At 40.0% G+C, this 15,179-nt stretch overlaps 1 protein-coding gene across 3 annotated transcripts in view; it reads right to left on the bottom strand.

Annotated features, from left to right (window-relative positions):
- Positions 1 to 14,682, bottom strand: part of mon2 (MON2 homolog, regulator of endosome-to-Golgi trafficking) — a 45,807-nt gene extending 31,125 nt beyond the window's left edge. Inside the window, exons 1-3 of one of the 3 annotated variants that reach the window (XM_039807763.1) lie at positions 14,048 to 14,682; positions 6,250 to 6,313; positions 2,635 to 2,762 (exon numbers count right to left, since the gene is read on the bottom strand). In XM_039807763.1, coding sequence (XP_039663697.1) covers positions 2,635 to 2,762; positions 6,250 to 6,313; positions 14,048 to 14,155 — 300 coding nt within the window. In that variant the 5' untranslated portion in view covers positions 14,156 to 14,682. The remainder of the gene's footprint in view (positions 1 to 2,634; positions 2,763 to 6,249; positions 6,314 to 14,047) is intronic. The other 2 variants (XM_039807762.1, XM_039807764.1) reach the window with 2 other exon arrangements.
- Positions 14,683 to 15,179: the final 497 nt, after the last annotated feature.

The following is a 15,179-nucleotide window of genomic DNA, read 5'->3' as shown; positions in this document are numbered from 1 at the left end:
TACAATTATCATTAACAGTGTTTTCATTTACAGAGGTTGATGCCTAGATTTGGAAATGCTGACAGTCTTGCTCCTTGGGTATTGGACACCACCAGATGCCTGCGTAGGTGTACCAATTGAGTGTCTGCCCTTTCCTATTACAACATTTTCTTTAAAGACATTTAAACAGATCCATCTCCTTCCCCAAGGACACAAAATAACTATCACCACGTTCTCTCTACACGACACAAACTAACTAGGTTGCCTTCAGGGAAATCTTAAGAATCATTACTGAGGTTGTAGACTTTTGTTTTGCGACGCCCTCAGGTAGCTTTTAAACCCTGATGAGTGCTGCTGGATCAGAAAATGTGTGCGTTGTAGAATAGGGGTGGGAATCACCTGAGGCCTCACGATACGATATCCTCACGATACCTATGTCACAATACGATATTATTGTGATTTTAAACATATTGCAATATTCTGCGATATATTGCAATGTGCTACCTTTTTTCCAACTTCATATTTTTCCCCAATTTCAAATTATGTCCCCAAAGGACAATTTTGTCAACATCTGTTTTATCTAAAAAGATACATTTCTCTGTTTGTTCATCTCACTTCAATTTTATTGCTGCAAAATGGGATTGCCAAGCAAACAGACTGACCAACACATATCATAAAAGATCGATACTCGGCGTCTGTGTATTGATACAGTATTGCCACGAAAAATATCGCGATACTATGCTGTATCGATTTTTCCCCCCACCCCTATTGTAGAATATGTGAAGTTAGTTCGTTGATGTCTTTGATGTTCTAGACGTTTGTTAGGTGCAAGAGTGTGATGATAACAGCCACTCAAAGACGAACTCTGGCAGAGGGTGGTTAAAGAAACACAAAATGCTATCTCCAAGGCCAAAAGAAACTCCCCAAACTTCACACTAGCTGAGAAAATCTGCCTCACGTGAGCTGCACTTGAACTAGACACCCCTCACCTCCAACTACTCAAGCACTTAGACTCTCCTACCACAGGTAGAAGCTTTGAAACCTATTTAAGCCTAATTCAATAAACGCCTGATATTAAAATGTAGAAAGCACGGGATGGCTACATAAGCTTTCAATAACAGTCACAGTTAGAGCTGGGCAATGTATTGATATTATATCGATAACGTGATATGAGACTAGATATCATCTTCGATTTTGGATATCGTAGTATCGTAATATGGCTTAAGTGTTGCCTTTTCCTGGTTTTGAAGGCTGCATTACAGTAAAGTGATGTCATTTTCTGAACTTACCAGACTGTTGTAACGGTTCTATTAGAACTTTACCCACTTAGTCATTATATCCACATTACTGATTATTTATAAAAAATCTCATTGTGTAAATATTTTGTGAAAGCACCAATAGTCAACACTACAATATCGTTGAGGTATCGGTATTGAGGTATTTGGTCAAAAATATTGTGATATTTGATTTTCTCCATAACGCCCAGCCCTACTTACAGTGTACCAACAAGGCAGTTGTACGCAAGCTCCGGGGGGGATCTATCCTGATGGTTTTGAATACAGGCATTGTGCAAAGACAACTGCAGGGCATAATGAGTAGTGCAACAGGAAACTACTACCTTTCAGATGTAGCCACCAGTGACAAGAATATATTACCTTCTAATATTTACATTGCCTGATTGGGTATTGATGAGTTGCATTGATTCCTGTATTGATCCGAATGAATATACCCTTCGGACATAAGGAACGATGTGCCTAAGGTGGTAGATGAACTTAAATTTGCAAGCGTGAGTACACTAAATGTGCAAAATCTTAAGGAACATTGAGGTCTTTGTCAATATGCATTTATTTGGTGGTTGCCAAATTGGAAAGTTTGAATCAATACCCAACAACCTGTATTAATTGTGAAAATCCACAATATGTCACTATACATATAAAGTGAAGTGACAAGGAAAAACAAACAGCTGTCTTGAGTGATCAAGGTATTGCATGAGCACAAGCACACAGCACATCTGTGAAGACATACTCTCTAAGCTCTTGTTCTTTAGATATTTGTTTTTTTTAAATGACCACATGGGAAAAGTATTCTTCACAGGGACAAGTGTATTGATTTGGCACTGTTGGGAGGATAATCACCTTGTGTTATTCTATGAAGTAGAGTGACACAAGGTAATGAATCCAGATGAGAGCAGTGGGCTCTTATTGATTTCACTTCTTAAAACCACCTTACCAAAAGGGAAAGATGGATGAAAAGAAGCCTGAGAGACTTTGTGGCGCAACTTAATATCTGCTAGGTGTTTTTACTGTTGATGCTAGGTGTTAATGCTCGGATTCAGAAGCAGACACAATAAAGTCAGGGCCCTACATCATTCAGCCACGACAAAAACTGTGTTAGACAACACAATCTAAGTACTCTGACTTCAGCTATACCTACACATTCCTATTTTTTATTTCTCTAATATTTTACTGGCCCTAATATTTATCAAGAGTAACATGGATCAAGAAAGGCGTTTTTTATTATACTGCTTTTTGATTAGGTTTAGAAATTTGCTAATCTCTATTTTGTGTGTGCACATATCTCACCTCTGAGCATAAGCCTTGGTGTACTGTATGCGTACGCCAGCTATCAAATCTCAGGCTAGTTCACGGGGCTCACCTCAGATACCACCTCGTGGGACATGAGTCTCTGGATGGCAGCCAGACACAGCTGGGTGATCTTCGGCTCTTTGGTGCCACAGCCCATCAGAAAAGGCTGCACCACCTCTGAGCTGTTCTCCTTCAGAGCTGCAGGAAAAGGACAGAGATATAGCTAAATGTCACTGTAAATTATTTTTCATTTGTGTAGAGACACTTAAAATTTAGGAGGGGTGGGGGGGATAAAAAGTACAAGGATGCCATCATACAATTCACATAAATGATTTACAATGCCTTACATTAACATCAAATATATTGCTGCATAAAACAAAGATTGCGGTTTTAGGAGTCCGAATTCAAGCTGGTTAATAAGAAGAAGAAGAAGAAGAAGAAGAAGAAACCCTTGATGTATTAAAATCAGTATAAAATACTGGTGCTGCGGAGAAGGGATGGAGAAGAAATACAGTGGGTACGAAAAGTATTCAGACCCCTTTAAATTTTTCACTCTGTTTCATTGCGTTCATTTGCCAAAATCAGAAAAGTTCATTTTATTTCTCATTAATGTACAATCAGCACCCCATCTTGACAGAAAAAAAAACAGAAATGTAGATTTTTTTGCAAATTTAAAAAAAAAGAGAAACTGAAATATCACATTTAAGTATTCAGACCCTTTGGTCAGTATTGAGTAGAAGCACCCTTTTGAGCTAGTACAGCCATGAGTCTTCTTGGGAATAATGCAACAAGTTTTTCACACCTGGATTTGGGGATCCTCTGCCATTCTTCCTTGCAGATCCTCTCCAGTTCCGTCAGGTTGGATGGTGAATGTTGGTGGACAGCCATTTTCAGGTCTCTCCAGAGATGCTCAATTGGGTTTAGGTCAGGGCTCTGGCTGGGCCAGTCAAGAATGGTTGTTCCGAAGCCACTCCTTTGTTATTTTAGCTGTGTGCTTAGGGTCATTGTCTTGTTGGAAGATGAACCTTCAGCCCATCTCTGTACTTGGCCACATTCATCTTTCCTTCCATTGCAACCAGTCGTCCTGTCCCTGCAGCTGATAAACACCCCCATAGCAGGATTCTGCCACCACCATGTTTCACTGTTGGGATTGTATTGGGCAGGTGATGAGCAGTGCCTGGTTTTCTCCACACATACCGCTTAGAATTAACGCCAAAAAGTTAAATCTTGGTCTCCTCAGACTAGAGAATCTTATTTCTCATAGTCTGGGAGTCCTTCATGTGTTTTTTGGCAAACTCTATGCGGGTTTTCATATGTCTTGCACTGAGGAGAGGCTTCCGTCGGGCCACTCTGCCATAAAGCCCCGACTGGTGGAGGGCTGCAGTGATAGTTGACTTTGTGGAACTTTCTCCCATCTCCCTACTGTATCTCTGGAGCTCAGCCACAGTGATCTTTGGGTTCCTCTTTACCTCTCTCACCAAGGCTCTTCTCCCACGATTGCCCAGTTTGGCTGGACGGCCAGGTCTAAGAAGAGTTCTGGTCGTCCCAAACTTCTTCCATTTAAGGATTATGGAGGCCACTGTGCTCTTAGGAACCTTGAGTGCTGCAGAAAATCTTTTGTAACCATGGCCAGATCTGTGCCTTGCCACAATTGCCAGTCTCTGAGCTTCTTGGGCAGTTCCTTTGATCTCATGATTCTCATTTGCTCTGACATGCACTGTGAGCTGTAAGGTCTTATATACACACACAGGTGTGTGCCTTTCCTAATCAAGTCCAATCAGTTTAATTAAACACAGCAGGACTCCAATGAAGGAGTAGAACCATCTCAAAGAGGATCAGAAGAAATGGACAGAATGTGAGTTAAATAGGAGTGTCACAGCAAAGGGTCTGAATACTTATGGCCATGTGATATTTCAGTTTTTCTTTTTTAATACATTTGCAATAATTTCTACATTTCTGTTTTTTTCCTGTCAAGATGGGGTACTGAGTGTACATTAATGAGAAATAAAATTAACTTTTTTGATTTTAGCAAATGGCTACAATGAAACAAAGAGTGAAAAATTTAAAAAGGGGTCTGAATACTTTCCGTACCCACTGTATAGTACCAAGCCACACATTTAATGGTCAAAACTACAGAATAAAATACCAGAAAGTGACACTCTGTATCTTTAAATAACCATCTGGGGATGGTCCAGAGTGCTCAATTATGAATCCAAGTTATATATTAGTACTGGGTTTAAGTATGGAATTTAAAATGGTTATTTACAACAATGTGTATAAAAAGTAATGTGGCTTCGATATATCTGTGCTGTCTAATCACAACAGTGAACCAATGATTTGCATCCAACTACCTGCCTGTATCATTTTCACCTTCATTATATTTAGTTTATTCAATGATTACATCGGCACAACAGGTTTCACCATTCAGTCTTTTTGTAACATCTCATTAAGCTGTGACACCTACCAAATCCATGATGGGAACAAAGTTAAATGAGCTCTTCTACAATGAGTTGCTGTGAAGTTTAAAGTTTGCAGAGGGCCAGTCAGAGTCAGACTGTCAACAGTAGAACTCGGAAAATGTCAACTATGTGTCAACTCTGCAAATGTTGCTGATGGCTGGACGTTGTTGATCTAGACAGCGTAGAAATAATGTTCTATTCAAGGATTTAAGAGACCCACCACATTTGAAAGTGCTTTATAGTGAATTCAAAAGATGCTGTCTAGTCAGCTAAATGGAATCAATCTCGGTAATTTACAAATAAAGCTGAGGGATGAGCACTATACACTGGTAGATTAATATTAGAGAGGGTCCGATACCGATACCAGTATCGGCTCCGATACTGCCTAAAACACTGGTATCGGTAAGTACTGGAGTTTATGCACCGATCCGATACCACGTAATAAAGCCCTAAAGAAAATCTACGTTAAAGTAGTTTATTTATGTTCTTTTTCCGTTATAACTGACTGTCAAACTGGATAATAAAAGAAAGTTCTGTGGCTTTCATTGTTCATGTTTCACAAAGAGTTTAATCTGAGCCAGACAGACAAAGATAGAAATAATATCACATCCATATAGGGATAGTAGTATACAGTTACAGTTAAAACATTATAAAATATATGACACACTGGTATCGGATTGGTACTCGGTATTGGCTGATACGCAAGTTCAGGTATCGGAATAGGGAAGCAAAAAATGGTATCGGGCCATCTCTAATTAATATTCAGTTCTCCATCTTATAGTGTACTGGGTGACGGATAAATATGACATATTTCTGGAGGAATCAAAAGGTCATGTGCTTACAGTATATGCACTGCACATGAATCGCCACAGGCTGACTGTATAAATTAAAATAAATAATTATTAAAAAAATATATATAAAAATAAATAAATCTAAATGCAGTGGAGGTCTCAAACTGTCCTGTGGACATAAAAACATGAATACTATGGTTTGCTTGCTTGTATTTTTTTATTCATATGTGATTAAAACAGCAACTTTGCACCTGTAATCCAAAACCAACAACAACAACAAAAATATCAGACAAAGCAAGGTAATACTATCAAGCATAATCTAATTTAATAGATCAAATTCTAATGTAAAGATACAATTCAATTTAAATAACTCAACAAGATACAATATTGTGTGGGAGAATTTATGAGAACTCATCATTTCAATTTCTTTCTTACCTGCCAGTATGTCTGTATTCCTGGCTGCAATGGTCTTAATCTTCACAATGCCAGACTCTGCGGCCTATGATGTAAAAAGAGAGAATAGACATTCAATGTAACATGTATTAAAAAGGTGCTGATGGTGCAGCACCACTGTGCTACCGGTGGTAGACACAACCTCTTGTAATGATGGCCACAGGGGAGAAACAGGAAGGCATGGCTGCAGAGAGACAGACGAAGGGCTGGTAAACCTGTTAAAAATAGGCTTTAACTTGAGAAGGATGTGCTAGTACAAAGCGATGTGTCTGGCAGGGGTGAAATGGTAAGGGGGAAGGTGGAACGTCAAGAGAGAGAAAGGGCATGCATGCGGAGGGGATGACATGGAGACAGACTAAATGCGAGTCAGTCTGTGTGACAGAAACCGATACCGAGCATTTACCAGTAAAAAAAAAAAAAAGAGGCTGTTCTTATCTTTCTACAACAACTGCAAGCTACCGCAAGCCTGTCGAGATAGTCTCTCCTTTCCAACCTCTGCTTCTCCTTTCCCCCATCGCTTCTCCTCCCTCTCATTTTTTCTCATTACCATGAGAAAAGAGCACTTTTTATACTGCAAATCACCCATCTAAAAGTGAAAATGTGTACCTTTCATAACTAGCCTATATTATTTAACTTCTTTTGTCAGTCATCATCTCAATGAGCATTTATCCTTTTGCAACCCAATTCTGAGGTATCTAGCATCAGCAAAGCCCACTTACAGCAGAAAGAAACAAAATTTTAATCTGGAGAAAAGCACACAGCTTGTAATCACATCTGGCATATTGATGATGTCAGTGGTGACAGCAACACCTTCAACTGAGCAAACAGCCAGTGGGCCAACATTACCTTGATGCATTTTTCATCCAGCTACTGCATGGTCTGACTACATCCCAAGCATGCATGTGTTACAAATGACTTGAGCCTCATCATCCTATAATCTCTGCAGCCACAGAAATACGGTATGAAAATAAGACATTGTATCTAAGTGATCACTAAGTGACCATTTCAAGTCTAACATGGTGAAAAATGTCTTGGTGAAAAAAAGCAGCTAAACCGTCTACCGACATACTCTGTGTATGATATGCAAGCACAAAATAAGCAATTCATACTACTTTGGATTAAACACAATTTACGAGGAGAAATAAGGCAAGTGCCCTAATAATAATTGTATAACTTTCATTAACATGTCATTTGAACAGCCACAAGGTCAGCCACCGTGGAAGTCAACAACTCATAATTTGCTGACCGGTTACCAAGCAAGCGCTGGTTGGTGGGTTGGGCTGTTAATACAAACTGAGCTGGCCTATTACCATACAGCTCCTTAAAAAGTTAATCTCCAAAAAAATGCTAGTCTCCCTCTCCTCCTTTGTTCCTCAAACATTGCCAGAGGTCTTTACAAGGCAAGAAGTAGCACATAGAGGTTTTCTTTTGTCCAAAATAACTACAACCACATTGTGGCTACTTTTGATATTCCCATAATATACGGTACTGTAGCTATGAAGGATAACTGAAGAGACAAGTGCCTCGAACTGCAAAGTATGGGGTAGTGGTGAGGTTTTTTGAGAAATAAACAGCTGAAAAAATATTTCCAGCTTTATAGCTTTAGACCTAAGTAGCAGCTGTGGTCAGATGAGTTTAGGGCTGCAACGACAAGTCAAATGATCAATGAACATGGAAATAAATCGACAAATTTGATGATCAATAATTGTTGTAATTATTGCAGCCTAAGATTAGTTGTTCTTCACTAGCTGCTGCTTTTCATATGTATTCAAACCTCTGATGCACTATCAACGCCTGATATAGCACAACATAGCCTAACTGCATACTGCGCTACGGCTATCAATCTAGTCAACTGAAATGAGTCCCTTAAAAATCCTGCAGCCTGTGGCCAAAGAGCAGTGAGAGACATGAGCATGTTTTCTCCAATCACCAAGTTATAAATAGTTGTTCAAGTCCCCTTCACATACTTCTGATGAGAGCCTTCGTGGAACTTATCAAAAGGCCCGTCTTTTCCAAAATGGCCATGTAAGTCTAAAAACAAGACAACATTAATGATGACAGAAGTGAGGGAATATTGAAGGTATTAGCCTTAACCAGGTATTTGGTCCCCAGAATGTTAAATGATAATAGTGGCTGTTAGGTAGGGGATTTAACAGGAGGCTGATGCTGAGACACAAAAGTACACCCTAAAAAAAAAATAATAATAATAATCTCATCTGTCCACTGCACAACTCTAGGACGCTATTGAAGAATCTGAGAGTCAGTCAAATAACCAGTAAACCAATGAATGCTTCTAATTAGAAGCGGAGCGTGTGCGTGTGTGTGCGTTTCCTTTGTTCAGCCTCGAGTGGACCCGTGTGCTCATTCTGGAAACCCATGACAATAAATCCCTGCATGTAAAAAAAAAAAAAAAATATATACACACACAAAACCTTGTCAACCCCCACAATGAAAATCTTTTTGATAATGGCCTTCTTGACTTAAAACAGTGAAATCTCTTCTCTTTTTGCATGTAAACACATTTCCCACTTACTTCCTCATAGAAAGTGCTGTTTAAGCTTTCTGTTGTAAAGTGTAGACCTGACTTCTCTCTGAAAACTGTCAGCATTATTAAGTCACCACCATGTGGAGGGAAATACCACTGGCCTGATGAGGTCATTTTAACAGTGTTTCCTGTAGGATTTGTTTTAGCAGTGGGGGCAGGTCTGTCATCAAAATGTAATCTGTTCAAATGATACCCAGCACACACCACTTACACTTGTATTTACGACTTTACTGACTACTTATCAGATCTCCCAATTTCATGAGTGAGTGACATGCATAAAGTAAATCTAGTATGACATTTGTATAATTTAGGTGATCTGGTGATGTACACTTAGGGTTGGGTACCGAAACGCGGTGCCAATAGGGCATCGGTGCCGACATAAACTGTAGTAACGAGACCGAATATTTATTTTAATATTTTTTTAATTTGATTAAACAGTGTAAAGTGTGACTGTATTTCACTGTAGAGGATTCCGACACCGGGACGTAACAGTCTGCTCTGCAGCTGCTGTTGTCGGAAAAACACAGACTGTGCATTCACTTGAAACCGGTAGCGTCGTGGTGCATTCAAAGTTATTGTAAAATACCCTTTTCCCCATCTGGTGGTTGTTTTTGTCGTTCAACAGCAATTTACTGTTGAAATAATAATAATAATAATCTTTAATTTTGACCATATATAAACAAGCCGTTCTGTAATGTCGCAGACTGTTGTTTAGTACCCTTCTTTTTTTCTTAAAAACGTTATTAAAAAGTACCGGTTCAGGCACCGGCACCGTTTTAAAACTGTCGCTTTAGCACCGGTATCGGAAAAAACCCAAACGATACCCAACATAGGGTACAGGATATTACGAATTCAAGTATTTTCCATGCTAATAGTTTATATGGACGCAAACAATTAGCAAAAATGCTGTGACTGCAGTTACCATTACAATCCTGGACAAATCTCAACACCCAGCAGAAAGGAACACATTAAACACTGGTGTCAGCTGTACAAACGATGGCTGAACCAGACCGTATCAGAAAGAAGTTCAGTTCTTCTCCAGGCCCTTTATTGTGTGGAGATCCTCAAAGCGGAACTGACCCGCGTCTGAGAACCAGCTCATTTCTTTCAAAAGCAACATTAATGAAGCTCATCACAGACTGACTTCCTTAGAAACATGCTTTGAGTCTAAACTCAGCAGTTTTTTGGAACTGACTTAGCATATTATGAAAAAGGGCTTATTCAGTCAGAGTTTCAGTGCAATAGTGTCAGTTCACCAAGTCCTCACTCCATGTTGTTAGTTACTTTGTCTCTGTACAGCCTACACTATCTGTTGCAAAATAGCAAATGAGTTGTTCCAAGCCGGCCATACAAAAGGTTATGGTTTCAATAGCCTAATTCTGCAGGTTTCCGAAGACCAGCGGTCACATTTCACTGTGAGCCACATGCAGTTGACAGCACTTGACCCATCCACAGAAGAGCGTAGGGCTGGCTGCTTGATGTTCTTTTTCACCTAGGAAAAAGCAATCCGAACGTAGCAAACAGCGATGCCTTGTCAGTTTCTCTGACTCAATGAGAAAGCCGTTCTGAGTGTCTGATGCTAAGATGCAGAAAAATCAATGGCTCCTCTTAACCCAGAGAAACCACTGGCTGTGGTGCAAAGTCTCTGTGGGAGATGGACTGGGAAATGGGGGAGGAACTGGAATGTAGAAGGGCTGGGAAATGAGGACAGGGCTTCCCCTTTCTTCTTTTGCAATAAGGATACAATGTTTTGGTTTTGAAATGTACGAACAAAAATAAAAGTAATTCATTTAAAATGTTTATGCAGCTAATTCATTTAGAATTTAAATAAATGTGGAGCTCGGTTAAATAAACTGAAAATATTAAAAAGAAATCACATTCTGAGAAAGGATAGAGTGGAGGATTACATTTGTGTGCTATAACAGGCACACAAATAATTTGAATTCACAACAATGGCCACCAGTACTCCGCTTGTTTGTAGCACAATAACCTCCCAGCAATTAGAACCATGACAGCTCAAATTTGAAAAGGTTGCTTCAATAACAATTCAATTCAATAACACCATCAACCGGAGCGTGGGTGAGCTCAGGTTGTGGGGAACACCAAAGTGGCGCCCTGTGCTGCTGTGACCCCTGAGGGGAACGTGTTGACAAGGAGCAGGAAACGGGGGGGGGGAGAGATGATAAATCAATATTAAAGGAGATGGTTTATAAGGCCCCTAGGCAAGGGCCTAGAGATGCCGGAGATGTGAGACCAGATGTACGCTGTATGCAGTCGGCACCGTCAGACACCGCCTACCAAGAGTCTGGGTCTGCCGAGGTTTCTTCCTAAAAGGAAGTTTTTCCTCGACACTGTCGCAATAGATACAGCTAATGCTTGCTCTTGAGGGAATTACTGTAATTGTTGGGGCTTTGTAAATTATAGAGTGCGGTCCAGACCTACTCTATCTGTAAAGTGTCTCGAGATAACTCTTGTTATGATTTGATACTATAAATAAAATTGAATTGACGGAAACATGTATGAACTAGAAGCACTTGCAGAACCATTTCTTTTTCTCACAGTAATGTTGTCTTTAACCATGGTGAGAACTGAGAGAAAACAAACTAAGCCGGCGTAGCCTGATATGTACTGCCCCGCTGAGCTGGTTAATGAATATTTCCATGTCCACAAAAGCCCCACATACAGTGCAGCATTTCAGCTATTGGCCTGTGTGACTATACAGCGGGGAAAATATGTATTTAACGCATCAAGATATTTCTGCTGGAGCTATCGGCATGACATTTTCACCAGATGTCAGTAACATCCCAAGTAATCCACACATACAAATATATCAAAAATAAGTAAGTCCATAAATTAAGTTGTGTGTAATAAAGTGAAATGACGCAGGGAAAAAGTATTGAACACACTTGCTGAAATTTATTTTATACTTAGTAAAAAAAAGCCTTTGTTAGTAATGACAGCTTCAAGACTCCTGACTCAGCTGTGATTTTTGCCCAGTCTTCCACACAAACTGTCTTTAAATCTTGAAGGTTCCGGGGGCATCTTCTATGAACTCTGATCTTCAGTTCTTTCCAGAGGTTTTCAATTGGATTCAAGTCGGCTGATTGACTGGGCCATTCTAACAGCTTGATTTTCTTTCTCTGAAACCAACTGAGAGTTTCCTTGGCCGTGTGTTTGGGATCATTGTCTTGCTGAAATGTCCACCCTCGTTTCATCTTCAGCTTCCTGGTGGATGGCAGCAGTTTCTTATCAAGAATGTCACGGTACATTTCTCTATTCATCCTTCCTTCAATTATATGAAGTCTGCCAGTGCCAGATGCTGAAAAACAGCCCCACACCACGATGGTCCCACCTCCAAACTTCACTGCTGGTATGGTGTTTTTAGGGTGATTAAACCTTTTTATAGGCCATCAATGAGGACTAATCCAGCTGATATTAATTTGCACTAATAGGGGGCAGGATTGCTTCCTAAATACTGACTGATTTCAGCTGGTTTATTGGCTTCCCATGCCTTTTTACACCCTTTTCTCCATGTGTTCAATATTTATTCCCATTATCATTCCGCTTTTTTGACTTTTGTCATGGACATACTTGTTTTGATTTCTTTGTATGTGTGGATTACTTTGGTTGTTGACATCTGGTGAAAATTTCATTCCAATAGCCCCATCGGAAATATATTTACTGAGGAAAATGTTGACGCGTTCGATACTCATTTTCCCAACTGCATATGCAGGCAAGCAATGAGCTTGCTTTACCTGGGAATTACAGGGAATTAAGGTAAAGAGGATCTGTCTGGAGATGTTGTCAGTTGAATCACATAACATTGGCAAACACTGGCTGCTCTCTGTGTGCATTTCAGTGACAAGTAAATGATAGAATAGCTAGATATGTTCACAAACGCAGCATGTTCAAACCATAACAGCAAGTGAATGAAGTTGTGTAATCCAATATTGTATGTCACCAGCCTCATAATTTTATGTTAATGTTATGTTGGGTTAAAATTAAATACTATACAGTCCAGATGGAAATGAACTGTAAACCAGCCCTATGGACTACCAAGCAGATTCGATAATAAAGAGGGCTGTGTTGGTTGAGGCAACATTGAGTCATAAAAGCTGGGTTGACTGTTGTCTTCTCCATGTGAATCTAACTATACACATATACTGTAGAAGGCCCTGACATTGCACCTCTTTGTACTATTCTGTTTTTAAATTAAGCCATGATGTCACCAACCGTGCTACACAACGAAGCCAGTCAGCAGCCGCAGACAGGGAGTCATTCCAAGGAATATAAAAAAAACAAAAAACATGTTTGTTAGCTGTGTCAATGCTGACAAGCTTGTTGTGTGAAACAAACTTGCAAAGTAAGATCTTTGACAGATCTATTCAGGCCAAACTGAGGTCTTCTATTGGCAAATGTCAAAAACAAAACCTGGCGCTAAAAATAGCTCACCTGACAATTGTCCACTCATTAATGCACTACCGCCCTGGTATCAAATTTAAAGTGGTTCTCACAAATCACAAACGAATATCACTAGTGGTATTTATTTAGCCAAGCTGACTGTTTTGGTTTCAGTTGTGGATGTTCAGAGATATCCATCTCTGATTTCTGCAACCATCCCCGTACAACAGGTTTGAATAGAAAAGTGTTCCAGGTGCTGAAAGCATTGGAACATGAGAGCCCAGAGACAATGTCATGTTATATCAATGCTATTTTTAAAATATCTTATGGTGCACATGTGAGGAAATATATTTCGGCGAGTGTGTGTAATTTGGATGACTTGACCCTTGATCATACAGTTAAATGTGGCATATCGTTTTGTTTCAATGGCTAAATTGTACAGTACCAATCTCTAGCTAGCAATAAGTGATCGCAAAGTGGGGAATGAAAGGCAACTATTCACTATATGAATGCTTCACATTAGCCTTAATAACCAAAGGGTGCGACACATGCCACCTGTGTATCCCTTTAATTGAACGCGTGGTTGGCAGGAAGGCCCAGCAGCTGACACAACTTTAAATTTAACGTTACCCGTATGAGGACAACTCATCGTCCACATCCCACAACAGAGTAACGTTTAGAGGCCCGGTGTTTGGTGGGTGGGGGAAATGGGCTCAAGCAAACAAATTCAACAAACAAAATCCACATCATTACGAATGTAAGCACAGATACACAAATTAAACAAGCTGCTGAACACCACGGTAACTGCTCAGTAAAGCTAACTAGCCGGCTAACCTCTTTGACTGGGGGGAATTTCTTCTTGCACTCCATGGACAGAGACCGCAGGTCCGTCTGCATGTTCTCCAGCAATTTCTTCACTGCTTCTGGACTGCTGGTCGACATCTTTGACGGGGTCTTCGACAGAAATCTCAAGAAACTTCACACGATAAGGAATGCAGGAGCGCAGTCGCCCCCCACCCATCCACAGCGGGAATGTGGTCCGTTGCTACTTTATTCGGCTCCCTTGGAAAATAAAATAAAAACGCCGCGGTCCATTGATACAGTAACCCACTTCTCTGCTTTGAGCGTCCGTGCGCAGGAGAGCAGCGATGACACCGGCATATGTTCCTCTTCTTCAAAGCCCTTTGACATTAGCTTCGTAAAGCAGCATCACTCCCCTTTATTTCGGGTTCTTATAGTTGCTCATTAATCGAATATGTTTGTCAAATCAAGCAGACTGCCATCAGCGGCCGTCAGCTCCACTTCCCTTCCCACAATGCTTCGGTGGACAGTGACACGTCACTTGGACTTCCGTAAACAGTGACAGATTCAGAAGGATGACTACAGCGACCCCTGCTGGGGAAGCTTGACACAGACAGGCACTTCTCACTTCTGTTATGTCGACATGCACCGCCTAAAGGCTAGGAAAGAAGTTGCAGCAGCAGTTTAGATGGTTTTAAAAAATATGTTATTGTTTCAATTATACAGTGGTAGAGTGTAACTTACTTGAGTATCTTACGTATCATTTTGATGTAGTCCTGTGTGTACTTTAGTGGAGTATTACAATGTTCTGCTTCTTATTACATTTCACAGAGGAACATTATGTATGTTTTCCTCCACTACATTTAACTGACAGCTGCTGTTGGTAGTTTTGGGTACAGCTTGTGATTTTGCATCCAAAACACATGACTTATTTATAAAATATGATGAATTGTTGGGGTTAAATGGCCCAACAGTAAACTGAGCTTCAACCAACATTAAAATGCTGTTTACGTGTTTATGCATCAGAATATTAATCCAATACTAAAATATGTAATAATATAACACTGGCAGTGGCCATTTTTGCTTCAGATAGTTTAAGTACAGTTGTTGATAGTCATACTTCTACTTCTGCACTTTTACCAAATAACATTTTGAATGCAGGACT

Source organism: Perca fluviatilis, chromosome 8, assembly GCF_010015445.1.
Source record: "Perca fluviatilis chromosome 8, GENO_Pfluv_1.0, whole genome shotgun sequence".
NCBI classification, from domain to species: domain Eukaryota; kingdom Metazoa; phylum Chordata; class Actinopteri; order Perciformes; family Percidae; genus Perca; species Perca fluviatilis.
The sequence above is the reverse complement of the archived record's forward strand: the minus strand, read 5'-3'. Positions and strand labels throughout refer to the sequence as shown.